Here is a 25,444-nt window from a genome sequence, read left to right on the forward strand (position 1 = left end):
GTTCCACTACAGCAGATTATGACCTAATCGAGTGAAAAATAGATAAGAATAAAAAATACGTAACAGAACTTAACATGTAAAATGTGACTTTCTTCATGACTACCTAAATGATGATCATATAAAGTTGCCACCAAATCTTCGGTTAACTGACTGACTGACTACTGGTTTCAGCTGAACCTGTCTAAATTGTTGGGTAGTTTCATTTACAACAAAACACAGTATTTATCTGACCATATTCTGCAAAATCTTGACAAGTTGTCTGTAAAGTACAAGTACCTCAAAATAATTCTTAAATACAGTAGTTAAGTGAATCCACTTATTTCCCACCACTAGTTTGTGTTCCCACCTGGCTTGTTTATGGTACTGAAAAATGACTTGATTTTGAACAAATTTAGCAATTTGTGGATAAATTCACACACAAGAAGCAACGGAATAAATATAACATGTATTTTATTGATTCCAACAACCAGTGATAGGTGGACGAAAGCCTTCAGAAAACATGCCTTATCCATGTACTGGACCCAACTCTGAAGAAATATACCTCTCTCTCTATTAAGGATGACTTTTTTTTTCCCCTCCTCAATGATTGTTGCCGCATCCAGAATGCTGACCTATTTACAGTCTTTACAATGATGTCCTGTACAAAGTAGAGAAATTAAGTTTTACAAAGGATTCTTTAGCAAAAAAAGAAATATCAAATATCTGAGTATTAAAAAGGAAAACATTATCTAGAATGATTTTCCCAAACAATACATTAATGTTAACATTTTTCTCATCACAGCAAGTTTACATGCATTTACAACACTTAGAAACCCTTAACATTTGCACGTCAGTGACATTAGATACCGCATAACTTTTTTTTTTTAAATCTTAGTTTAGTCCACAACAAGCTTTGCAAAAATATGACTATTCAGCAACCTGTATTGGCCTAAGATATCAGATTCATCTCTATCTGGTTTGGTTCTCCTTAAAATCAACTATGCAAACAGTGAAGTGCTAATTCTTATTATGTCAGACTCATTATTTGATTTTTAATCTTTGACCATTTACAAGTCATGTCATGATACTTTTGTTGCCATTCATGAGGACAAAACACACAAAACGGCTTATTTTCTCTAAGTGCATCTATTAACCCTGTTCTCAATGCAGCACCAAACTAATTCTCCTCTCTTTAAGGCTCATCTGCTTAAACAAACTTCCTTTTTAATCCTGTGATGAAATTTGGCTCAAATTAAGAACTCAAAGACAGACCAGATGAAAACACACCGAGTTTGCTTGTGAAGTTCAGACACTTGCTGATTGCCAACACCAGTAGAAGTTGCTGCATAGTCCTGATACACTAGGAAGCAAACACAAATCACAGCTACTACAGAGCGAACAGGCACAACAACCAGTGAATGAGATGAGAAGTTCGAGCTGATGGCTTTTGTTAACCTGCAGAAACAGACCAGGGTGGGGTTGGTAATACTGTCTAATACCTGAAGTATTTACAATAATTATCCTCACTCTGCATGTGACCAGTGTGAGAGTCACTTTTTTTTTTTTTTTGCTCTGTCATTAATTCATTCTTTTTTCAAGTTTACACGTGACCAATCAGAGCTGCGGATTAGCTTTAAGTTTTATCAGCCTTATACAAAACAAAGCAGTACACAGCTCAGACACTACTTAAAATGTTAAACTTTCTTATCAAGCTGTCTTTAAAGTGGTCTGACATTCATTTACAGGGTTTATGTACATGTCTGAGCACCTGAACAATGACACAGCTCGGGATGAACAGGTGAATTGTTTTTGTCTGTCACTGACTCCAGAAGGCCTTCAGTCTACACAAAGTAACATTAAAAAGTCTTTAGCGCTTTTCATTTTCACTCTTGCTTTGTAATGTATATTCTTCAAAATCACTTTATTAATGTGTTGTGTACCCAAATTGTTCTCAAATATGAATACGGTACAACATCAACATGGGCACCACCATACAACGTCTCACATGATAACTTCACTGTCCTAACCTAATGTCTTCAACACTTCTTCAACAACACATCTTTAAAAAAAATCTTCCAGATCTATTTAATATTTCTTTAGACTTTAACAGCTCTATGACACAGAACTCTTAGCTAACCTACCCTGAAAGCCTATTTGATCTTTATTCAATACCAAAACAGTCCGGGACATTGTTCAAGAGCACCATACATACGCACCTACATGATGATAATAAGCATGAGTGGCATTAAGACTTTTAATTCTGTCTGTGAAGAGCATGAACTGTTGCAAATGACATGGGCATAGGTGGCTTTACAGTCACTCTACTCAGCTGTTGTTCAAAGTGTTTAGCAGTGGAGCTTTGTTGTAAGGCTTCCTTTAAAAGCACCTACTAGATGACCAATAGCCTACTGTTAAATGGTGGCTTAAGAAGCATTTTCTATACATTCAGAGTTGAACTTAAACCCCTAACTTGACAGTCAATATCCATGATTAAAGTACAGTATTTGGTTCAGTATATTAGATATTTGTACCAACTAAAGTAGATAAAAGAACTGCGATATAGCCTGATTTTATGTACATAATTTACACTACTACTCTAAATACGGGGGAAAGACTTGTAGTCTTTCAGACGTAAATGTTACAGAAAAAAATCTGAACTGGATTCAGTAGAACTTGCTCAATCTGTTTAATCAGAGGGTGTTTGTTATGTTATATTATCCCTGCGTATCTAATACCTGATATATATGGAAAAACTAGTGACACTGCTTGGAAAACATGGTACTGTAGAGCAACAGAGTGGTGAATGCACATCACTGATAAACGTGTTTATGCAAAAGAGTATGACAGCAAGTTTCATTTTTCAACTTAAAGGCAATGAAAAAGATATGAGAAATATGTGAAAATGTATACTGATCATTTATAATGTAATATTTTATCACTTCATATTGTAAAAAAAAGATAATTAATTGAAATAAATAATATAGAGAGTTGAAGAAATTGTTGAAAGCACCAGTATACTCTGCTGACATTGATGTCTTTGTTGTTAAGGCATTTGATTAGTTTCACCTGCTTGGGTTGTAAAGTTCAGGATTGCATATGTATAAGATTTGGCCTTCAAGACTTATACCGTAGATATGTACCAAAGAACTTTGCGATTAACAGTAGCATTTTCATGCTGTCATACTCTTTTCCGAAAATGAGTCACCATAACTGAGAATAGCTCCAGGTGACAAGGACTCCCATGTATCCTACGTATCCCATGATGTACTCAAGCATGAAACAGGATGGACTGCGTGTGCTGTTGCACAAATCACCTGAAGTCTAAGTGCTAAGACAATCAGTTTCGTAGTGATCTAATAGCACCAATCTAAGAGTACTGAGGGCTAACAGGGTGGTAAAAGGATGTAAAACAAAATGGATGTCATCCAGTCACACATACACTGAAGTAGCAGAATATAGTTTTCATTCAATACTGAGTAGTCTTTTGAAAATACTGTAAGTACTAAGATGATTTGTAATTACTTTTAACCTACTCTGACAGTTGAAATTGCCCTACAGCCATTTTTGAGGGCTCATTTGTTCCTGAATGTGCACTGCGTCATTACAGTGGACAAAAAAATAAAATAACATTTCAAGTGCTAAGTGTTAGGTGTAAGCTCAAAGTTTAGGCAGGCTAGGGTCTTCTTTGTCTGGGGATTCAATGTAATTGGCAGCCTCTTGAAGTTTCAAAAGCATTGCCATCTATAACAAAGAAGAGAGAGTCGAGAAATCAGCAATCCTTCAAGGATCCATCTCAGTTTGAAGCATTAAACAAGAAAGAAATCACACAGAAAGACCATGAAGTGCTCTCTCTTTCTTACCAGTGGATCAGATTCCATGGAGCTGGGTGGAGTCTCCTTGTGAGGCCTCTCCTCGAAGGGCTGACCAGGGCTGCTGGAGCCAATGCTGGGGGGAGGCAGGTGGAACAGCTTTGCCTGGTCCTGCTGGGCAGACGGCCAAGGCAGGGTGCCCCTCACCCACTCCACTGGGTCCTCCCACACTGCCTTCTGGCCGTGGACCTGAAGCGTCACAACATACCAGTTACAGTAAAATTAGAGTAGAACATTTCCTGTTAAAGGAAAGCCACAACACTTAGTGAGGAAGAATCTGATGCTAGCTGGAGACCATTTTCTGCATTTGCTGGCTCTCTTTCTCACCTTGATGCCGTCCTTAGCTCCCTCTTGCAGGTAAGGAATAATAGAGTGGTTCCAGAGGTCGATGAACCATGATCGAAACTCATCCACCGTGACTGGACAGGACAGGAAAAAGCAGGGCCCTGGGGAGACACAGGAGGTTAAAGAAGAACACATTGAGAGGGACACACACTAAGAAAAACAGCAGACATTCACACAAATAAAGCGCTCAATACTCCCTAGAAAAAAAATGCAGCTTTCTACCACTGTAGAGTCATGGCCTGTCCTGATATGAATGTATTTCATACCAATGAGGAAGTCTGACGTGCTGTGCTTCTCCAGAAAGGTGTGCAGATGATACCACAATTTGGGCACCCAGTCCAAGACCCTGATCAGGTCCTCATTGGTCAAGTTTCTCTCATCCTCCGACTCCATCAGTTTCCTGTGCAAGTAGCGCACCAGGAAGCCGTTGGCTGGCTCCACATTGTTGGAGAAGGTCACCATCCTAAGCACACGCAAAAAGTCATATTAAAATAGTCATATCAAAATAGCACTGGGCTAGTTTCTTTAGACACGTGTGATTAAATATGTCCCTTTATCCACATGTGCATAGGCTGTTTGAGAACTGGACTGAGACCTACAAAGGTACTTCCTACATTGTGACTGTGTCAGAAATGATCATTTAAAAACAAGTTCTTATTTCAGTCTTGCTCCTTTGATGGTTTCAGAGTCAAATCCTATATCCTAATCCTATATTTCATATACACTTTAGCCACGATCATTGTTTAGTGTGCTTCTGTTTCTGATAAGGAGGATTACAGAATTCCTTTAATAAACTTGAAAACAGGCAATAGTTAAATGCTCATTATCGCTGTCCATGTTCAGATGAAAAGAAACAAAAGCAAGTCACGACTGTCGCACACTGAGGTGCATCTACAGAGAGACTTCACGTTATTTTACAAGTAAACTCTTTCAGTACTGTTACTGATATTCATGGCACTGAGCAAAATCAAACTGTATTAAATCATACTCTATCAGATTACATATAAACACATTAACTCACACTTTACTATTGATCTGCTTTAAGGCATCTGTACTGTATCGACTTGCTTACTTCACTGTGCGCTTCAAATCTCACCTCAGTGTAATCAGATCAAATTCAGCCATGACACAAAGGACGAGACTGCAGAAGAAGAAGAAGAAGAACATACTCCCACATTCGCTCCTTTAACCAACCTGAAGCTGAGATGGAGGCCATGGTTTGCTATCATCTTCACTGGCTGATTGCTTGTTCCAATGATGTACGGACTGACGAAAGGAGCAGTATTATAGTTTAGGTTACACTGAATGATCACATAAGCAGCTAGTTTAAGACTGTGTATGTGGGACTTACCATTTGTGATATTTGCAGGTGAGAGCACCATTGACGAGTTCACTAATGGAAACAGGGTCATGAATATCGTCCAGAATTACAACCAGTGGTATTTCTGACGTACTGGTTTCTCTGTCGATTTGATTGGCCAAGTTGGAAAGATAAAGCTGCAGATCCTGAGGAGAGAAAGGACAAAGGGGGACAGAGAGAGAGAGAGAGAGAGAGATGGTGTCAGAAGATGACTAAAGGAAGCTGACAACATGACACAGAAAATAAACCACCGCTGTACAGTTTCACGTGGAACATCGCTTTCTGTCACCTTGCATGACTGGCGGTGCATGTTGAAAGTGACCACGATGCCGTTGGTGACTTCGCGGGCACTGCGGTCCACCAGGTACTCAGCCAGCCGGGAAGCGAGGTAGCTCTTACCCGTCCCACTTGGCCCAGACAGGACAAGACGGCGGTGTTTGAGTAGCAGACTGATGTAGTGTTGCATCATGGGTTTGGGAATGAGGGTTTCGAATACCAGGCTGTCCACACACTTCTCCTTCAAACCTGAACAGAGTGACGAAATGGGAGAATGAACTGTAATGTAATAAACAATAAAGTTGATGACTATCTGCTAATGACCCAGCAAAAATTAGAATTGGTGATAAACTGCGATACTTGATATGTAAGTGCTTGTTAAGAATCTTGTTAATATCTACAGCAAAATGAATAAACACGACAAACAGGAAGTAGATGTTGTCAGTACAGATCGATGTCACCTAACGTCCTTCATAAGCAACATGGAGATCAAACATTTTGCTCTTTTGCATCATGTGGAGTGCAGCCCCCTCAAGTCAGGAGTCTTATGCTCCGCCCTCACATCTATGGGGCCCGTGTGTCTGAGGCTGGTCGACCAGCTGGGCCAGGCTGCACTGGGATCATGTTACCCAGAGCCGTGTCTGGGCTGCCACTGCTTTCCCAGCTCTCCTAGCACTTCACTCCTTACATTCCAGCATGCAAATGTGCAGAGGGGTCGACTATCATACCAGAACCTCGTCTTTCCTCACTGATCACAGGTCTGGTCTAGAAACACTGATGGGCTCTACTCACAAACTAAAACAATACTGTGTCAGAAAGAGAAAGTATTTAAGTCACATAAATCTGCATTGATAGTGATGCATTAAAATGGAAGAATGTGACAAAGTAAATTTAGAACTGCGGCAAATTATAATGTTGTTGCACAAGTTCATCAGCTGCCACGGGGTCATCTGAGTTGATGTTTTGGTCGATGCTGAGGACAGCTCACAGTTCAATGTAACTGAATACATGCTGGAAGTAATGAAGAGTTGTAAAGCAAAAAAAGCAACACTAAATAAAAAAGTAATAAAGACAGACAGGCCCAAATGTGTTACTTGGACAAGTGGACAGACATGAGGATTTACATGTCAGACTTGGATCTTACTTGGATCAGATAATTTAACTTCAAAGATAAACACTTCACAACACAGCTTATGCAAATGATCTGATTATTGACATGTGATCTCTCAATATATGTGTGTGTCAACACAGCTTCCAATCAAGTTTTATGGTTTCTGATTTAAGAAGATGACACTGATAAGCTGAGAAGCTCTTGCTCTATTGCAGACAAACAGCATTTGGAGTACTTGCATTTGGAATTTTATCTCATTAGCCCAAATTCTGATTGGCTTAATAATCATATGTTGAATTTAACTTTGTGTCTTTTCTAATTTAATCTACTCCAAACTCCAACAACAACAAATGTTATTTAAATGCTCCTAGTTCTGGTATCAATTAATTTGCTTCCAAATCTGTGAATCTTGAACCTGTCATGGTCATGTCATGGTTTCTCCCCGACAGACCTTTCAGAGCCACTGTGATGCCACTTGGGCCTCGGGACATGCAGCGAGACGGCTGTGTCTCTGGAGCTTCTCCACCCAGCACTCTCTTAATGTGGCCCATACTGTAACTGTAGATGGAGTCTGTAGACAAGCCAAGACTAGAAGTGGGGTCCACCTTGGCTATGTACACCTTAAATGAATAGAAAAAACAGGGTTTAACATTTGCAAACAGACAGTGCCCTCTCTCAGAACCAACTTCCACTATCGAAAGGTGAAAGTAAACATGATCTGTACTTGAGGGTGGGGGTGGGGGTTACAAGTTCCTGTTCATGAGTGCTTTGGTTTTACTGGGTACTAACATACTGAAAGTTAGACCAGCAGGTACCTACAAGACCTAAACAATAACTGGACAATCTTATGAGATAAGCAGCCAACCTAATACAGTTTACTAAGTTTGTCCATAAAACCCAAAGTTCAATGAGGCTATTTCTATATCTCAGTTTCCACCAGTGTGCAGTGGTTGAACCCTTTGAGGTAACAACATGCTAAATTTAATGTGGCAGCTGGATCACAAACTGCACCATGCTTTATGCAATCTGTACATGCAGTTCCCAGACAGGTCACATTGAATGAAGTTGTCAGAGGAGAGAGATTTACCTTGAAAGCCTGGCTGACAGCTGAATCCAGCATGGGCCAGTCCATTCTGCCATTCACCCTGACTGTGCCCACAAAGAAATCCTGCTGTTTGACCTCCTGTTGACACAAAGTGCAACAAACAGGTGAGACAAGGATTTAACCCTCAGGAGTCAACAGACGCGCCGGTGCGTCCTTATCACAAGACCACTTTAAGACGACGTAGCTGCAAGACGCAGCCTCGCTGAATCCCAGTTTTTTGTGTGTCGAAAGTGGGCACTTCAAACTATATACCAGTTTTTAAATTTTGTTAATATGTCAAGTAAAACCCGAGTTATGATAAAAAATATACGCACTGTTTTTTTCATGACCATTGCCATCACGTTTGGTGCGCGTTTGGGGCGCGCATTTTATTCAAGAAGACGCAGTAAACACCAGCGCATTGAGCGCACTTCATTCAGCGCATTTTCCCCAGTCGCATTTTAGAGTTTTGTGTGATTTTAGGTCCAGTGTGTCAATACAGTATGTCAAAATGAAAAAAACAACAGTAAATCACACTTGTGAGGTTGTGCTGATGAAAAATGATTCCAAAATGGCAAGATAAAAAAAATTCTAAGTTGAAATATAAAATTAGAATCAAAAATAGTCAACAACTGACAATTATACATGACTTCAGAGGGTTAATATCAGGTTTTACAGCTGTGAAGAGGGACAGATGACAAGCAACATACTCACATCTTTGAAGACATGCAAATCTGCAACACAAACCACCACCCTAACACGGTGATCATCTCTCTGAGAGGAAAGACCGAGAGAGTCTGCAGAGTGGACGTCTGCTGAGGAGTAAATAAGAGGACGTAAACAGAAAAACAAAAGAAAGTTACATGTGAGATTAGTTTTTTAGATTATCATCAGTGATAATCTAAAAAAACTTAAACTCTGCCCAATAACTCTGATTTCTCATCATGGAGCACAGACCAAGATTTTATATGGTCATTTGATGTTGGTGACAGCATGTTTTTATATAGCAGAAATGATATGACATTTAATGGTCATACCCTAAATAAAAACAAATATTAATAATTAGTATTGGAAAAATTGTGAAAATGATATAAAATGCCTCCTTATAGATGGTGCACTAAATGAATGTGCAGTACAGATATGAGAGGATTTACAAGCCAGGAGTTCTATCTTTACTCAATTGTAAACTGAGCAATCTGAGTAACGTGTGAACTATAGATGTGTACATTGCACACTGTTTAAAACATCAACATGTCACAGATTGAAGTGTACCTGAGCTGCTCCCCTCACTCAGCCCTCTGCTGTAGCTTTTGGGCATCTGCACAGCGACTGACTGTCGAGGTGAAGAACTCCCCAGCGCAGTGAGACCTGAAGACTGGGAGACGGAGCTGGAGGGTCCGGGAGACGGACAAGGGGACAGACCACCTGTCTTCAACTGATCGTTTTCAGTCTTCAGGTTCTCCACTGTCCTCTACAGATAAAATCACACAAACTGTTACTGCAATTTAAAAAAAATGGCCACAGTAGTGATTGTTTTGAGCATGCTTTTAAGATTTCTACTTAAGGTAAGAATTGTTGGAATAATAAAGTTTAACTATCACATTTCTTAAACAGTTAAAGTGGCAATGGCATATATAAGCTACACATCAAAATATGAATAAATAATGTTACCATGTCAATCTTGGCAGGTAACTATAATTGTAGAAAAACTCCAAACGAATTCAAATCACAAACGAGTACTACTAATTCAAGATACCATTACATTTTATTAAAATATATCTGCCAACTCACTTAGATAACTGACCTTTACTTTGTTCAGAAGTAAAACTAACGAAAAGGCACGTACCTGCATGTTGGTCATGGCATCCTGCAGCTGCTCCAGGCGATGAGCGGAGCTTAGAGCCTCCAGACGGATGTCTGTTAGTTTACGCTCCTTCTCCCACAGCTCCGTACGCAACTCTGATACAACCTTATCATCCGCCACCTCGCCTCCTTCACACAGTCTGAAGATAATAAGATCAAATGCGTGCGAAAGTAAAGATCAGCATTTTCAAATACTAATTTAAGGACCACTCTAGACACCCCACTTTATTCATATATTATAATGTGATTCCAAATATTTACTGTTGTAAATGATCTTATTGCGGGGAGACGTTTACCCTGATGACGATGCAGATGTTGAGGTTTTCAGTGACGATGGAAGGTTGTCTCCATCGTGATGGACTTTGGGGGAGGAAGGCGCAGAAGATTCTGGGGTGGAAATTTCCTCAATGTCAGCATACGGTCCTGACGGCTTGGAGCCCTTCTTACTAAAGGCCTTGTTGAAGGAGCTGCGTAACTGCACAGAGAAGTAACACGAGACTGAAATAAAAACTCCATCTAAAAACTACTTAAATAATACTCTGGAAATAACATGAAAATCTTAAAAGCACTTGTGCTGAGCTGCTTCTATCAACTAAACCGCATTCTCCACCGAGAGCTCATAAAAAGTTGTGTCCTGCTAAACTTAGGGTACACAGTGTATCTCTTCATTCTTTATTTATGTACCACCTAGTTTCATATATTTGTATAATTCTGAGGCAACAGTGGGTAAACGTCCAATCATAACTTGGTGCAATATTAAACTTGCAGGAATGAAAATGGATAAAATTACAGACAAACAATATGAACAGTGTAATGGAATGCAGATTACATCAGTGCATAAGACCACGACTCTGTAATGAATCTGTATACTTTAAGATGATAAAAACATGGTGAAAAAGGATTGTGGTGATCAAGTTTAGAAAGACGTGGACAACATAAAGTTTCCAAACGTTTCACAAGTGTGAATTATAAAGTGCATGCAGACTGGAGAAGGGGAGGGGAGGTAGTAGGGTTTATTTACTGTAGCAACATCACTCACCTCAAAGACCTAAAATAAAAAGCAGGGCAGCATGACGGAGAGATCAGAGTTATACTTAATAACAGATATGGAACAAGATAGGAGGAGAATCTCACACATGCAGGAGAACAAACTAGGACAGTAACTGACTGTTTTTTTTTTTTCCCAGATTAAATAGAACATAAATACTGATAAACAGCTCAGTCTCCCATACACTCTGAGCCAATACAAACTTATTATTTTAAATATTTTCTTACGTTCTTACGAGCATTTAAAATTTTCAGCTTTGAATTTGTACCCTTTATCATTTCTAAGTAGTTTTAATCATATTATGATTGTTACAATACTGTAATATAAACCCTGCATTCTTCTGCATATACTGCACAGTGAGAGCATGTGACAGAAAATCCATTGTATCTTGAAACTTGATAATCTAGATTTACTTAAGACAGCCTCTAAATTTTTCCAAATTTTGATGAACATGTTTTGATGACACTGACAAGACTCCTTACAAACCCCGACAATTCTATACCAGGTTGGGTAATGGTAGCTTAGTATCCTGAAGAAAATATGTGAGTGATAAGCCCATGGAAAATAATTCTTCCTCAAAGGACAGTATGTCGGGACTCCAAATCTTAAGGTACTCTGATTAACACAAGACTGTTGTGTTATGGCCATACTCCGATATGGTCAACAGCATGGTTAAGATCTGTAAGATCTGTCCTCACCCAGCTCTTCTTCTTCTTCTTCTTGGCCTCCTGTTCTTTGAGACTGCACATACTGGAGTGGCTGGCGGTGCTGGTGAGGCTGGAGATGCTTTCTGAGGAGTTCTGACGATTGATCAGCAGCTCTAAATACCAGAAATTCACACTGAAATTCCCATCTTCACTTTTGCATGTGTTTTGGACAACAGCCATAATCATAGCGTATATCCACAGCCAAAGCACATACCTTTAGGCGTGACATCCGGATTACTGAGAGCTCCCTGAATGATTTCTTGGGCCTCAGTATTTTTGGCCTTTAAAATCTCAATGGTTTCCTTGAGTTCAGTGAGCTCAGAGTCCTGAAGAGGGAAAATTATCAGTGTGTTTGTGTTAGCCTAGAGGCTAATAACTGAACAAAGATTATTCTAAACCGAGGATTGCAGAATGTCTATCAGCTTTCAGCAAGGATGCCAGGTTGTACTGAGTGAGTGATGACAACATGGAAATCCCGCCCTGGAAACCTTTGACCCACATCTCATTTCCTGAACAACTATGTGACTTGGTTTTTATTTCACTAACAGAATCAAAGCAGTCAACTACTTTATCATCATCATTATCTTGTATTTGATGAGTATGTAGTTACAACTTTGTCTTCAGCTGTTTGTTAAAACCTTGTTTCTTTAAGTGACATGGACTTCTCCTTAGTTTTCCTTAAACTAAAAACAGAAAGTGGCACACATGTCACAGCCTGAGTAACATTCATTTGCATCACAATATCATGGAGATACCTTTTGCTCAGAGGAGACTGACAGGGTCTGCAGGCGTGCCGTCATCAGCGCCAGGCTCTGCTCGAATGCTGCTACCAGATTAGCCTTTAGAGGAGGACACAGAGGCAGAGGGAGACAGAGAAGAGTCGGGGATTGAGACAGGAGACAGGTATGAGTCACCGGCTGCATCGAATCTGTCCGCAGCCTCACACGTTCACAGCACATCAAGCAAATGGCTTTGTCCATCTACTGGGAGAGGAGGGAGTGGATGGAGTAGTGGACAGCTGTGGATGATGTCAGAGGTGAAAGAGGATGTTAGGGTAATTGTGGCGGGGGATGGAGGGAGGGCAGCGGGGGTGGCACAAACCTCATCAACATCATGTAGCATGTTTGACCTCTGGGTGAGGACGTCTCACCTGCTATTCATGGAGCACTACAGTATATATCTATCTATCTACATACACAATCATACACAATATACATATATATATAAAAGCCTATCATTTCCTCACTCACTTCTTTCAGGGTCAGACAGGATCCCATTTATTTAACTACACTCTGCTACTCTTTGAACATGTTTGACTAATGCTACTGACCTCCTATGAACAAGCCTTTCAGGGGTTGTAACAGTAACTGTTACTGTTCCCATGAGCAGCAGGCAGCAGGCTTCCACAATGGCCAATTCAGTGTGTGTTACATCACTTGAAAATCCGACATAATTTAAATAACCGCATTTCTCTCTAACATCAGCAAGTTGTATTTCAAGACCTCAGCTTGGGCTGTAGGGAAATTATGCAGACCACTTTCACTTTGTTCTAATTTTTTTGGAGTCTAAATGATAAAGTGAAAAAAGTCAACAGAATGATAGATAATAAAACTAGTTGCAGCCCTTGCCAACATGCTTCAAGGTTGGTGATAAGGTTGGCTGTGCCACACAGTGAGCCCAACACAGATGTTTGATGACAGCAACTCGTCCGCTTGATGTCCATTCAGAATCATGCGCAAGAGAGAGCAATTGCTCTGGAAGCAAGGGTCCCACAAACCTGGCCTTGCTGCTACACCCAGCATCAAGATGTGCGGGTCAGCGGGAGACAGGCAACGGGGCAGCAGCGAGTCCAGTGGCCAATACAGCCAAGAACGTAAAAGAGAGGGACAGTAGCGTTAGGCGAGGGATCAGACTTCTGATACAGAATCACACACACACACACAGATAGTCTTTGTACACTTAGTCACTAACTAACAGTCAGACTCAAGCATCTAGAAGTTGCAGGGTGAGGTTACAAGAAGAAGCAGGGGGAGACTTTATTTCAATAACATGATTCATTAAAAATGTGTATTCAACATTAAGATTAAACTATAGTTAAGATTTCAGAGCTGAAAGATTACAACAACAGTGGGTGCAAGTGATAGTGAGAGAACTGGAAATAACAGTGGAAACCTTGTGGTTATCGTGCTTAACATGAACCACAATTGGGGACCTTTTTTGCTAGTTGTTCTCCCTTTTTATCTTGTCATTTCCCGACTGTCTACCGTGTAAAAGAATAAAAAGCTCAAAGATATCATTTAAAGAGCCTCAAGCGTAGGGTATGTTGGTAGATTCATGATATCTTTTGACAGGTTGCCCTTATTCCCTGCAAACATGACAGGCCAGAGTAAGGAAAAAGGATTCACACCATATTTTCCCCACATGTCACCCTCACAGAAATGCAGGGCAGATATCTGATACACCTGCTCCGAGAGAGTTTCTGTATCTCAGCTGGCTGTAGGGTACAAACTCAGTGTAGCTGAGGTGTAACCTACATTTTGCATTCAACATGTCAAAACATTATCTTACGAAAAGGAATCTTTTCAGAAAAAAATTACGTACATTGGCAGAAAGCTGCATGGTCAAGTTGGCAACCTTTTCCTGGGAGGATTCCAGCTCTCGCCTCAACTTGCGGATTTGCTGTGGACAAATTGAAAATGAAGCCCCAGCAGTTATATTGTTCAGTACCACAAATAAACACAAATGTTAATACAGGTTATACAGGTTGATTATTACAATGCAGCAATTCAATATGTTTTGTTAAATACAAAAAAATATGCAAATGACAAAGTATGTTATTGATCCATGACAAAAACTGAGATGTAAGTCAAAAACACCCAACAGAAAAGGTTTAATCAGGGGATGACAGTGGATTCTTACTACTGTTCTCATGCACTGAAACTTTAATGAGCTCTGTCTTTATGAAATGTGAGCAGGTTGTACTACAGAAAAAAAACAAATATAAGCAATACAACAAAACGAACTGGGTTATGAACGCCTGAGGAAGCAATCAATGATCACACACTTCATTATACACTAAGAACACGATTTGATGAATGGACCTGTTGCAACAGGAAATGACTGACACGTGAAACAGAGGAAAGGTTCAACGTAAGCTGAAGGCACGTTGGCCTTACCTCTCCTTGTATCCTCTCCTCATTCTAGAGAAGGCATGGCGAAAACAAATAGACAATAAACAGGGATAAGGGAGAGTGTTAACTTTGGGGGCAGTTACAAAAACTACTTAGCCACTGCAAAAGTGACAGGAATGAAGTTACATAGAGATTAATGGTGAAATACAAACTGTCCCTGTTCGTACTCTCAGATATCTGCTTTACTGTGTTGTTTCATTATATTCACTTTCAGGAGTAGGAGTCCTCTTAACAGTGAATTAATCTTCTTAGTGATTAGTCTTCAGTAATACTGCAGTGAGACAGAGTACAAGCAGAAGATTTTTTACTCCTTCAAACAGGTAGCCCTGCTGTAATGAACGACAATCCCTGCCTTGCTGTGACCATAAGAGGTTTGTGACCAATCAGGCAAGGCTTTAATATAATGCATGCAAAGGTCTCCTGCATATAAACATTGACAGCAATGCAGAAATGCTTCAGAAACTTTCTCAACAGGATCTCTCTGCTCACTGAAGACAAGATGGTGTGTAAACTGAAGCTACAAATCATGAAACTGCAGCAAAAGTCACATTATACTGTACCTGTGACTGTGTCTACTCACCGAGGAATAGTTCGATGAAGCATTGGACGCCAAAGAGAGTACAGAGCCATGCACTGAAACAGGTAAGGATTTCAGAGTTTGACTTTGGCTTACTTCACAAAATACAAATAAAATGTGTGCTTCTTTAAACTTGTAATGTGGTTGTTTTGTATTTGAGAACAATGTTGAAGTAAACAAACTTTTGCTATAGCACTGAATTACAAAACGAACTTGGAGTCGAGAGTTTTGTCTACATTTGGATCCCAGATGTGACTTTAAATCCTTTTGTAGACTCACTATTACTCCAAAATGGAGGCACCAACACTTGTCTCCGCTTTTGTTCATGAAACCAAATGTCTTCCTGACAATTTGCCTGACAGACTGTGTGCTGTACGAGCGGACAGCTTTGTTTAATTTGAGGCCTTGGCTCACCATCATCCCCTGGTTCACGGAAAGACCCACAGCGCATCATGCTTTTTGGCCGGTCAGCCAGGGACATACTGCTGCCCACAGGGGAGGATCCATAGAGATTGCAGGCAGATTCATTGGGGGGCCCGATGCTGTTGGAGCGTGATATCTTTGGGGTGCCGCTGGGAATTGGGGCAACTATTATAAACGAGAAATGGTTGGAAAGACAGTCACTGTAGGCTCCAGTGCTGTAGAGAAACACACATGCATACACACACACACACATACAGTACATCTAGGTATAGCACCCTTATTCTGATGACTCAGTGAAAGGCAACACTACGGTCCCACAACAGTCAAAGATATAAAAATAGCCTAACTTGACCCCCTGCTGCCTCCATCTCCAGCATATTTCAGACTTCAACTCAAGCCCGAATGAGCGTAGATATGAGCACTATTCACAAAGTTAAATCTGACACTACATTAATTTGCCGTCACTTCATCATTCAGATATGACTTGATCTATTACGCACAGCTTGTGTCAACATTTCGTAACTGCAAAAACTTTCCTCTCAGTGTGAACTTAATGTCCCTGTCGTCAATAATCAACGATAAGATGGATGGCTTATCGAACATCTCAAGCCTCATTACTTTCAAAGCTCAAACAGCAAGTGTTTTTTGGGACTTGGCAGCCAAATGGAGCAAGCGGACTCACCCACGTTGGTGAGAGGAGCCTTGGCGGAGCAGGGGTGGAGAGGGCGGGTGGGAGAAGGCAGCTGGGGGGGGCTATCGCTCTCTGTCATGCTAACTATGGTGTGGGAGTGGCGCCTGCCTGGTTTGCTTCCTTCGCTCTCTGACAGACTTGAGCCATAGCGTCTGAGAAAAGAAAAGAAAACATTTTAACTTCAAAAAACAAAGAAACACTAGTGTGAGGGTTAAAATAGATGCTTGGACAGTAACTGTTTTGACGTACTCTAAGCCTTTCTTCGGCAAGGTATTTCTGTCAGTCTGCAAGCTGTACAGAAGAGAATAAAAACAATATTAATACAGATTTAGAATTTTTTTTAGTTTCTCAGAGGCATACACAAAAACTACAATTTTAACTATTGTCATTACAGCTGTATCACACTAGGCTCTTTCAAGCTTTTATATCAGAGTTTCAATTCCCGGCACATCTGTTGCCAAGAAACTTACACACCAACAGTGGACATCTTCAAGCTGAAAGTTATTACAAATCATTTTTCACACATTATCAGCTCTTATCTACCAGCACTGGTTCATAGGGAGATGGAATTAAGTTCCTTGGCCAATATGCTTTTTGTGCTGACAGATACTTGGTGGCCAACAGAAAATGAGTTTCCCATTATATAGAATTAAGAATCCCAAAGGCTAATATACAACAGCAAAGGTCTTAGTCTTCAAAAAAGTTAACTATTAGTTAGCTATTCCCTCACACTAATTTTCCTTTTTAAAACAACAATATACACTGAGGACAAAGGAAATGATGGAATTGCATTTTGTCTCAGTTACAAGTTGAGACACAAAAGACATTTGAAACTTCTTGAGATGAGACCTACCTTTCCGTGATGTTGAGGGATGTCCTGTTACCAGCTCCCCAGGTTCCCGTACCCCTCTCTTCATTGTCATGCGTCTCAGTTTTGACAAACCTCGCACTGGAAGGCACGCTCATCTGGAGGGGCAGGGACTCCATGCTGCGGTGCATGCCAGACAGCTTGGGGTAGAGCAGCGGTGAGCCGCTCAGACTCAGGCTGTCACTGGTGTAGGAGCTGGGGGAATCGATGTGGAGCACAGGCGCTGGGCTGGGGGTGAGGCGGGCAGAGGTGTGGGAACCAGCCAAGTCCTGCAGCTTAGAATAAGGGGGGACCTTTGGTGGAAGGTCCTGGATGGTCACACAGGAGTCAAGACTGTTGGAGTTGACTTTGTCCAGGTGAGCCAAGCTAGGTGGGCGACCCAGAGACTTAGTGTTCAACATCCTAGGGATAAAAGAGATGTTACAAAAAAGAAACTAGCTCAAACATGATGTTCAGAATGACATACAGTATTAAGAATACTCCAAATATAACTGCATCAACAGTGGTTCATAGTTAGCTCTGTGGAGTGTTTAGAATAACTGGGCTGCTGTTGAATTTTTTAAGATGACATATTTCGGTTTTTTTGGTGTCTTTTGAAACAGCAGAAATCCTAAGCAAACCAGTTAATGTCCCTGTAAGGGCTAGATACCAATAGAGAATAAAAACTGAGGGAAAAATAACACTAGATACCACGAGTCAGTCTGTCTGGTCAGAGAGATTTTTCTTAATATAAATTTGGTGACACAATCCTTTAAAGCAGCATTTTAATGACCTTGGTGTGGTGGGTGATGACAGTTCAGGGTATTTGCTGCTGCTGGTCCTTCTCAGGCCGTGCAGTTTCACAGTAGATTCTCCTGTGGACTGACTCTCCTCTCCCTTCAGAGAACTAGAGTCTATGTCAGCACCCACAGCCTTGGCCTTAGCTCTCTCTTTCTCCTTCTCTCGGTCAGTCTGGTTCACTGGGCCAGTGCTCGTTCGATTAGCCATCTTACTGCTGCAGCTTCCGGGCTCTTTAACCCTGGGGCCTGTGGAAGCCATGGGCACAGGTTTCAAACTTAACAGACTGGGGTCAATGGTACCACTGATAGGTCGCGGTGCAGGCCGACCAATCACACTGAGCGTGCTCGATTTTGCAGGTCGAGGCAGGCTGCGGTACTGAATGCTGTTTCGTGCATTTGGCCCCAAGAAGCTCTGCTCACTGCTTGCATCAAAACTGTTCTTTCGACCCGAGGGTGTTCCTCCTCCCACAGGCTTCACAGGGATGCCAGATGACTTGGGGGTTTTCCCCACAGTAGCGGAGCCACTGGAGATGGTGGCGCCACCTGCTGTCATGACAGTGGCGGTACCGGTGGCTGTCGGTGGTTTCTTGTAGCCGAAGGAGGCTCCAGCAGTGGGTCTAACTAAACCTGATGGAGGCTTGCGGTGCTCTCCATGATGATGGTCCCTACCAGCATCTGAGCGAGACCGCTGCAGACCGGCAGTTTTGATGGAGATCTTGGATTTATCCAGTGGCCTCTCATTTTTAGGTGCTAGAAAGAAAGACATTGTACAGGTGAATAAAAGCAAAATGGCAATTCTACACAAATTTAAATGATGATCAGGGCCAGCAAGAACATATAGACTGCTCTGCTTGCCCTGTGGCCACCTCAACCCTGATAAGAATAAGCTGCTTCAGTCAGACTGGATGGATTGGTGGGCCAGCAAAACCAGTCAACATGAGTTAACAGAAATTACAGCAAAATGGATAATTAGTGTTGTTGTACATCATTTTTCTTGAACTGGACACCTTCACATAAAAGTAAACGTATATTCCAGCCGTTACAGCTGAGTATAAGCAAGAAACATCTGTATTTACTTTGAGAGGTTTTATGTGCCCATAACACTGAGCGTGACTCACCAGCTGACTCTGACTTGAAAGGGTCTAATGCAAAATTAACTTATTTTAAACATATCCTAAGACAAATTCAAGGGATATAATAACTCAAAACCTGATCATTATAGATCATTAAAGTTGAGCGCATAGCTGGAAAATATGTGGTGATCCAGGGATCCATTAAAAGCTAAAGGTAAAAGGGTCAAATCGGTTTGTTAATCTTTTTAAACAACTCGACTGACCTCTTAGTTCATCCTCTAAACCCTAAAAATGCATCCATTAAGAGATGTTTTTAAACTTAGGAAAGCTGCAGCCAGAATACATACAATCAGACCTACTGCTGTTTAGACCTGGTGAAATTAAAACTGAAAGGCCAAGAGATGTTGGTACTGGAACTCAATTTTAACCAATTATTTAATAATAGCATGTTTTGTTGAGGATTAAATAAATGAAGTGGCTGCAGACAGCAGACGTTGTGTCTCTGCAGACACGTAAAATAACAGGCCTTTTTCTAATAATAGCAGAAACATGGCTCTGGTCTGAAACTGAGATTTTGAGATTTTATTTTTTCAATGAAATAGATTTCATGGTGCATTTTCTTCTTCAGCATACTGTGCTATGCTACAAATCAAAAACTGGCTTACGCTGAGGGCTACACTTTTGCATTCATCTTGACACCAAGCAGATATCTGCCTTGGCTGCCGTACAAATAGGCTCTGTTTTACATTTGGATCCAGCATACAATAAGATAATGGATTACAAAGAGTAAAATGAAAACAAGTTAAAAGTTCAGTGATATACTGCATTGCTATTGGAGAGGAATAGGACAGAGCAAAAAAGACACTCAGACGACGTATAAACGCATCAGATCTCACCTGCGACTTTCAACGTGCTCTGAGAGGTATGGGTGATGGGGGAGGTCACGCCCACAGGAGGATTACGACCCTTCTTGAAACTTCCTGGTTGACCCAAACTTTGGGGCTTCTTCAGTTCTCCTTTGCCCCCTGAATCTTCACTGAGGCTTGGAGGCTTCTTCCTCCACTTGCTTGGGGCTTCTGTCTTGAGACTCCCAGTGTCATAGTTGCCACTACTGAGCTTGTGGCTGGCTTTGCCGTCCTCACTGTACCAAGAAAGTCCACTTTCCACAAGGGAGCGTTTCTCTGCATCAGTGCGGAGCTGCAGAGAGAGGAAGGAAAGAGGCACAGTGTGGGGAACCATCAGTTACGGTCTGTGTTATCTATGGAATTGACTGTTCTCTGTAATCTTTGTTTCATCTCAGCTGCATTCCAGTGAGAAGCAGGGGGGAGATAGACCGATATGCCCCGAGCGGATTAAGGCAAACCACACAAGGAAAATAAAAATAATGTAAAAAAACAGTTAACGGACCTAATACTTCCAGAGACAGATCAACAAACTGAAGAACAATTTTAAAAAATGCAATGCAAGAGTATGAGCCTTTATTTTCATAACGTATGACATGCAAGGACAAAAAAAAAAAACAAACAGCTACACTGTAATAGAAAATCTGTCATGTGGTGCATTCAGTAGGTGGCACCGAGGACAAAATTGAGCATGCTGCTTCTTGGCACCCTATTAATGTGAAATAGGGCGACAGATGGCTCATTGAGTAGCACTAAGACTCAATTTTTCCCTTAAGAGCTTTCTGTAAGTAAGCAAAAAGACAAAATGTTTACCTGTCGACAAGGTAAAAACAAGCATCACTCATCCAAAACGAAGGCAAAATAACTATGATCAAATTTAAAGGCTCTCTCTCCACATGTTTTAAAACATAAATATACTCTGTTTTGATATGATATATGTGATATGGCTTTTCCCAAAAAAGTTAATCTACCATGCAATTTCCCCTCGGGGATGAATAAAGTCATCTATCAAATATGTTATAACTACATAGGCGTTCTCACGTCTTGAAAAATTCAGAACATGCAAATATCGATTTAAAAAGGCTGGCTGCTTAATACAAGTTGTTTCCTACTTCATAAGTCCATTCTGCGTCTATTTGCACTGGAGGATTCATGTTGTCACACTACTGGACTGCAAACAGTTTCCCAACTGGCACATGTAATATTTCTGAAACTTAGGGGTGAGCACAGAGAAACTTTGAACCTGAGAGATCCTGAAAGACTTTGCAGAGTGATGCTTTAACATCCAAGTGAAGTAACAATAAGCAACAAGGATGTTAAGTCAGGATGGGGCTTTAAGGCTCAGTAGAACTTCTGGAAGTTTGCATGTAATTTTCTCAATAATAATAATAAATAATAAATCTTTACAATGGAAGTGTTCTCTGACAGATCGTGTTTCTCTTTAGGTTCGCTTTAATGACAGACGTGAGGTCTGCGGTGTCTCCTTGTGGCCTTGTCTAAACAATGAACTCACATTTCACTTACAATACAAAATAAATCACAGGGTTAAATATTGAAAATGCTTGAAGTAAAGGCTTAGCTGTGATCTTTACCACTGCTTTTACCAAAAAAAAGAAAAAACAAAGAGCCAAACACTGTCACAGGCTGTGAGAGGTATAGTATTTCAGCTCACCATAACAGAGGAGTTGCGTCTGGATCCCAGGGGTGTGCTCGGGAGGGAGTTAAGGGAGGAGCTGGCGTTGAACTCCTCTGAACTGAGATTCTCGGAGCCATCACCATCACCATCACTGAGCCCACTGCTGATGGAGCTGCTCTCATCCCAACTAAAACAAGACAGACATGACCATTAAGCAAAAATGTACTTTTATCAAGTAAATGGCAACCATGTGCAAAATGGAAAGCTGCAGCGGCCTGTGTTTGAAGGGAGAGCAGTCTGGCAACAACAGTGATATGTCCATCTGTCTGCAGTAAACTATCTCTGGAGGTGGCCGCGTGCTCAAACAACCAGGTAATTTCAACATGGCTGCAGCTGCTTTGATTCAACTGAAACATCAGAGCTTCGGACCATATGTTGACCAAAGCACCAAGAGTGGATCTTTCATTTAAGTAAAGTATTTTCAATTATTTTCTAACAGGTTATATCATAATGTACTTGTTCCGAAGCTTTTAGAAATATTTCCTGCTATTTCTAAATCAAATAACTTGACCCATTGGTTAAGACTCAACATACATGATTACAGTGCCAGAGATTGTAATTTATTCATTTTGACAAATCCAGAAAGTGCAACAGTCCTGTTTCAACCACTAACGTGTTGTACTATCATTAAAATGTTGTTTCCTTGATTTTCTTCACAGTTTCATGAAATCAATTCGTGTCTTGTGTTTAGGACCTTCTCCACAGTTAAATCATCACGTTATTAATACACACACACACACACAAAAAAGCACACTTAGCAGTTTTTCAGTGTTTTCTTCACTGAAATTTTTAACTGCTACAAGAGAAACTTTACAGTATATGCTGATAAATCAGTTTGAATAAAAAGTATACCAACTGACAGCACAGAATGTACAAAGCGGTCTGGTACGCTCTGGCGACGCGGGATGAGAGGAAATCAAAATGACAGGCTTCTAAACCCTCCCCGACCTTTCCCTCCGCCCTACAACGAAGTCCTGCGTCGCCCTGTAACAGATGCTGCCAGGCTGGCCCCTCATGTGAGGAAGGCCGGGACAGACCAGAGGAACTGCTTACTAGGCATCAAGTCTCTGGATGCTGTCATATTTGAATATTTTTAAAATGCACATCACTGTGTTGAGTTCAGCAGGAGGTGCGGCCACTCAGTCAACCAAAATATTACTGGAGGATAAAACAATTCAGAGTCTGAGGAGAGTTTACACTTGAAAAGTAAAAGATTTTTATGTGCTCTGGAAGAGCAATAATACCTAGTAGAATTTAAAAATTATATCTCCAAAGAGCTAAATGTGAGTCCAACTCAGATTTGTATAATTATGTTCCCCATCATTACTACTGGCAACCACAGGTGGTAATCAAATTTATGTTGGCTTGCAAAAATGTGGCACAGCGGAAAAGGTAAATTAATAATAACCTTTAAAGCTGAGTCACTGCATGAGCTGAATCAGTTCTTTTCCCTTTCTTTAGCTTTCTCCACTGAGCTGAAAATGCTCTTTGTGGGTCTGCAGCCTGCAATTAGCAGAGGCATGGAACATGGAATTGCATAGAAAAATACAGAGACAAAAATGGCTGATACACATTCAGAATTGGATTTAATCACATGGCTGCAGCTGAGTTGTAGTCGCAGCTGTAAAACAGAGAAGCTTACCCTGTCACTTAGTGCTGGTTTTGACCATTCTGATGCATAAAAGCAACATTTCAGAGCAGCGATTTGCGGCCGCAAATACATATGCTCAGGGGCAAAGTTTGACGTGAGCAGGGAAAAACCTAAGATTAACGCTGGATTTGAGAGTTTTAAAATGTTCTCACATATCACCAATAAGGTGAATAATTTTGATTTACATTAAGCCCAGATGTTAGTGGTATGTTTGAACAATACCACCTCTGTCAGGGGCGAAAGAGGGGCCATGAATAACCCCACAGGGATGTCAGCCTAAGAAGAGACAGGAGGGCCTGTGGGCTGTTGATATTACAAGCCAAACTGTCTGCTCTCAGAGGTGAAATCCAGACAGGCAGAGGGTGGGAGTACACCAGCAAAGTGAATACTTTATACATAGGGTGGCAATTAACTTTTTGTTTTCTGTGGCACAACTCCAACACCCCTCTGATTTGTGTGTTCGTGCTATTATTTGAAATGGGCTGCTGTGAAAATGTTTTGATTTAAGAGGACCGAGGGATGATTGGTGCAGCAAAGCAGGGTGGGGACATTACAATCACCATCCAAACTTGGACCAGGATCTAACAGCATTGCTTAAAACACACACACGCGCGCACACACACACACACACAGAGATGCATGATGTAGCACACTGCAAAGAGATGAACAACATAAAAAGCACATATGAAAAAGAGAAGTGAACTGAACTGTATAAAGGCTCTGATCTTGCTCTCTTGTTGCTACAGAGCAGATGAAAAAGCACACAGTAAGAAGATTACATCTCGCAGTTCATTTCTGGCACTGTCCGTTTTCTGCACAAAGGACAGCAAAGACAAGGCTCCTGGGGTGCATACGGCTGAGTGGTGAAGACATCCTCTATTATGCAGATAGCTGTCTGTGTTCACAGCACTGCGGTGTCCTTCAAGAATGAAAATGTGTCGCCACAGATGTTAGGATTTCTAGTGCCAAATCAGTGTCCACATACTTTTTTGCACATACGTAGCCATACTCTTCAACAAGAGAAGCTCAAATTAAGCAATATAACCACAGTACTTAATGAACTCCACACTGTAGTGAAAGCAGTCCAGTACAGTTTCATTATTCAAGTACATAAATGTAGTGAAGCCAACAGTTCACACAAGTACCTAATCCGCTAATGTTCCACACTGTGCCGTTAGCTAGTCAGGTCACTGTTAGCTAGTCAGGTCAGGCTCAGAATGACTTAGAGCCAGCGAGTGTCAGCCCACGGTCCCCACAGCAGAAACAGCCATTCACCTTAGATATACTGTCGCTACAAGGCAAATACAGAAAGCTGCTGTAGACAATATTCACAGCTGAATAAATCTGGAAATAGTTGTTTATTGTGTCCGAGGGAAAGCCTTATGAAATATCATCATTACCTTATAGTCCTTCTAGCTCCTGTCGCCGACTGCAGAGGAGGCACTTTTCCGACCAGAACGCGACCGCTCATTTGTGACCGATAACTGGAAAGCACGACTTCATTGAACCGTCTGCGTGTAGAGATTCAAACTCATATCATCCGCAAAGCAGAGACCCCCTTTCGCTCCCACTCAGCGAGCAGAGAGAAGCAGCCTGCCTCTGGCCAGGCAACTCCCCCCTCTCAAAAGAAAAAAAAAAAAAGACGAAGAAAAGCAGGGATGAAGAGACCCCGTGGTCCCTCTGTGAGATGAGGAGCGGCTGTCCGGCTGAGCGCTAACCATAACCTCCATTTCTGTGCTGTGGCGTAACCAACATGTTAACCTACTGTCTGATTACTGATGAATACACATGGCGGTGGAAGACTACAGTTCTGTAAAAAATAGCAGTTACAGTGTGGCATACCGGCGTCTTCAATAAAATTAAACTAGTACTCAGTAATGACCCCGTGACTGTCTTACTATTTGGTGAGAAAACAGTCCAAAACCACAAAACTAAAATAGCCTAAATAAAA

The 25,444-nt window shown here is 41.1% G+C and overlaps 1 protein-coding gene across 14 annotated transcripts in view; it reads right to left on the reverse strand.

The window, feature by feature from the left end:
- Positions 1-1,520: 1,520 nt before the first annotated feature.
- nav1b (neuron navigator 1b) overlaps positions 1,521-25,444 on the reverse strand; it is a 43,312-nt gene continuing 19,388 nt past the window's right edge. The window contains exons 1-29 of one of the 14 annotated variants that reach the window (XM_046383068.1): positions 24,894-25,384; positions 21,819-21,969; positions 20,141-20,441; positions 18,165-18,921; positions 17,378-17,794; positions 16,774-16,815; positions 16,516-16,676; positions 15,825-15,998; positions 15,414-15,466; positions 14,819-14,842; positions 14,244-14,321; positions 13,420-13,431; positions 12,398-12,481; positions 11,857-11,968; positions 11,634-11,755; positions 10,927-10,935; positions 10,184-10,362; positions 9,871-10,027; positions 9,297-9,495; positions 8,739-8,839; positions 8,028-8,123; positions 7,392-7,560; positions 5,843-6,078; positions 5,545-5,699; positions 5,388-5,459; positions 4,460-4,656; positions 4,176-4,294; positions 3,840-4,037; positions 1,521-3,720 (exon numbers count right to left, since the gene is read on the reverse strand). In XM_046383068.1, coding sequence (XP_046239024.1) covers positions 3,637-3,720; positions 3,840-4,037; positions 4,176-4,294; positions 4,460-4,656; positions 5,388-5,459; positions 5,545-5,699; positions 5,843-6,078; positions 7,392-7,560; positions 8,028-8,123; positions 8,739-8,839; positions 9,297-9,495; positions 9,871-10,027; positions 10,184-10,362; positions 10,927-10,935; positions 11,634-11,755; positions 11,857-11,968; positions 12,398-12,481; positions 13,420-13,431; positions 14,244-14,321; positions 14,819-14,842; positions 15,414-15,466; positions 15,825-15,998; positions 16,516-16,676; positions 16,774-16,815; positions 17,378-17,794; positions 18,165-18,921; positions 20,141-20,441; positions 21,819-21,969; positions 24,894-24,964 — 4,530 coding nt within the window. In that variant the 5' untranslated portion in view covers positions 24,965-25,384 and the 3' untranslated portion in view covers positions 1,521-3,636. Of the gene's footprint in view, positions 3,721-3,839; positions 4,038-4,175; positions 4,295-4,459; positions 4,657-5,387; positions 5,460-5,544; positions 5,700-5,842; positions 6,079-7,391; positions 7,561-8,027; positions 8,124-8,738; positions 8,840-9,296; positions 9,496-9,870; positions 10,028-10,183; positions 10,363-10,926; positions 10,936-11,633; positions 11,756-11,856; positions 11,969-12,397; positions 12,482-13,419; positions 13,432-14,243; positions 14,322-14,818; positions 14,843-15,413; positions 15,467-15,824; positions 15,999-16,515; positions 16,677-16,773; positions 16,816-17,377; positions 17,795-18,164; positions 18,922-20,140; positions 20,442-21,818; positions 21,970-24,893; positions 25,385-25,444 lie in introns of those variants that run through there. The other 13 variants (XM_046383057.1, XM_046383055.1, XM_046383069.1 and 10 more) reach the window with 13 other exon arrangements.

The sequence above is a fragment of the Scatophagus argus genome, chromosome 3, assembly GCF_020382885.2.
Source record: "Scatophagus argus isolate fScaArg1 chromosome 3, fScaArg1.pri, whole genome shotgun sequence".
Classification (NCBI taxonomy): domain Eukaryota; kingdom Metazoa; phylum Chordata; class Actinopteri; family Scatophagidae; genus Scatophagus; species Scatophagus argus.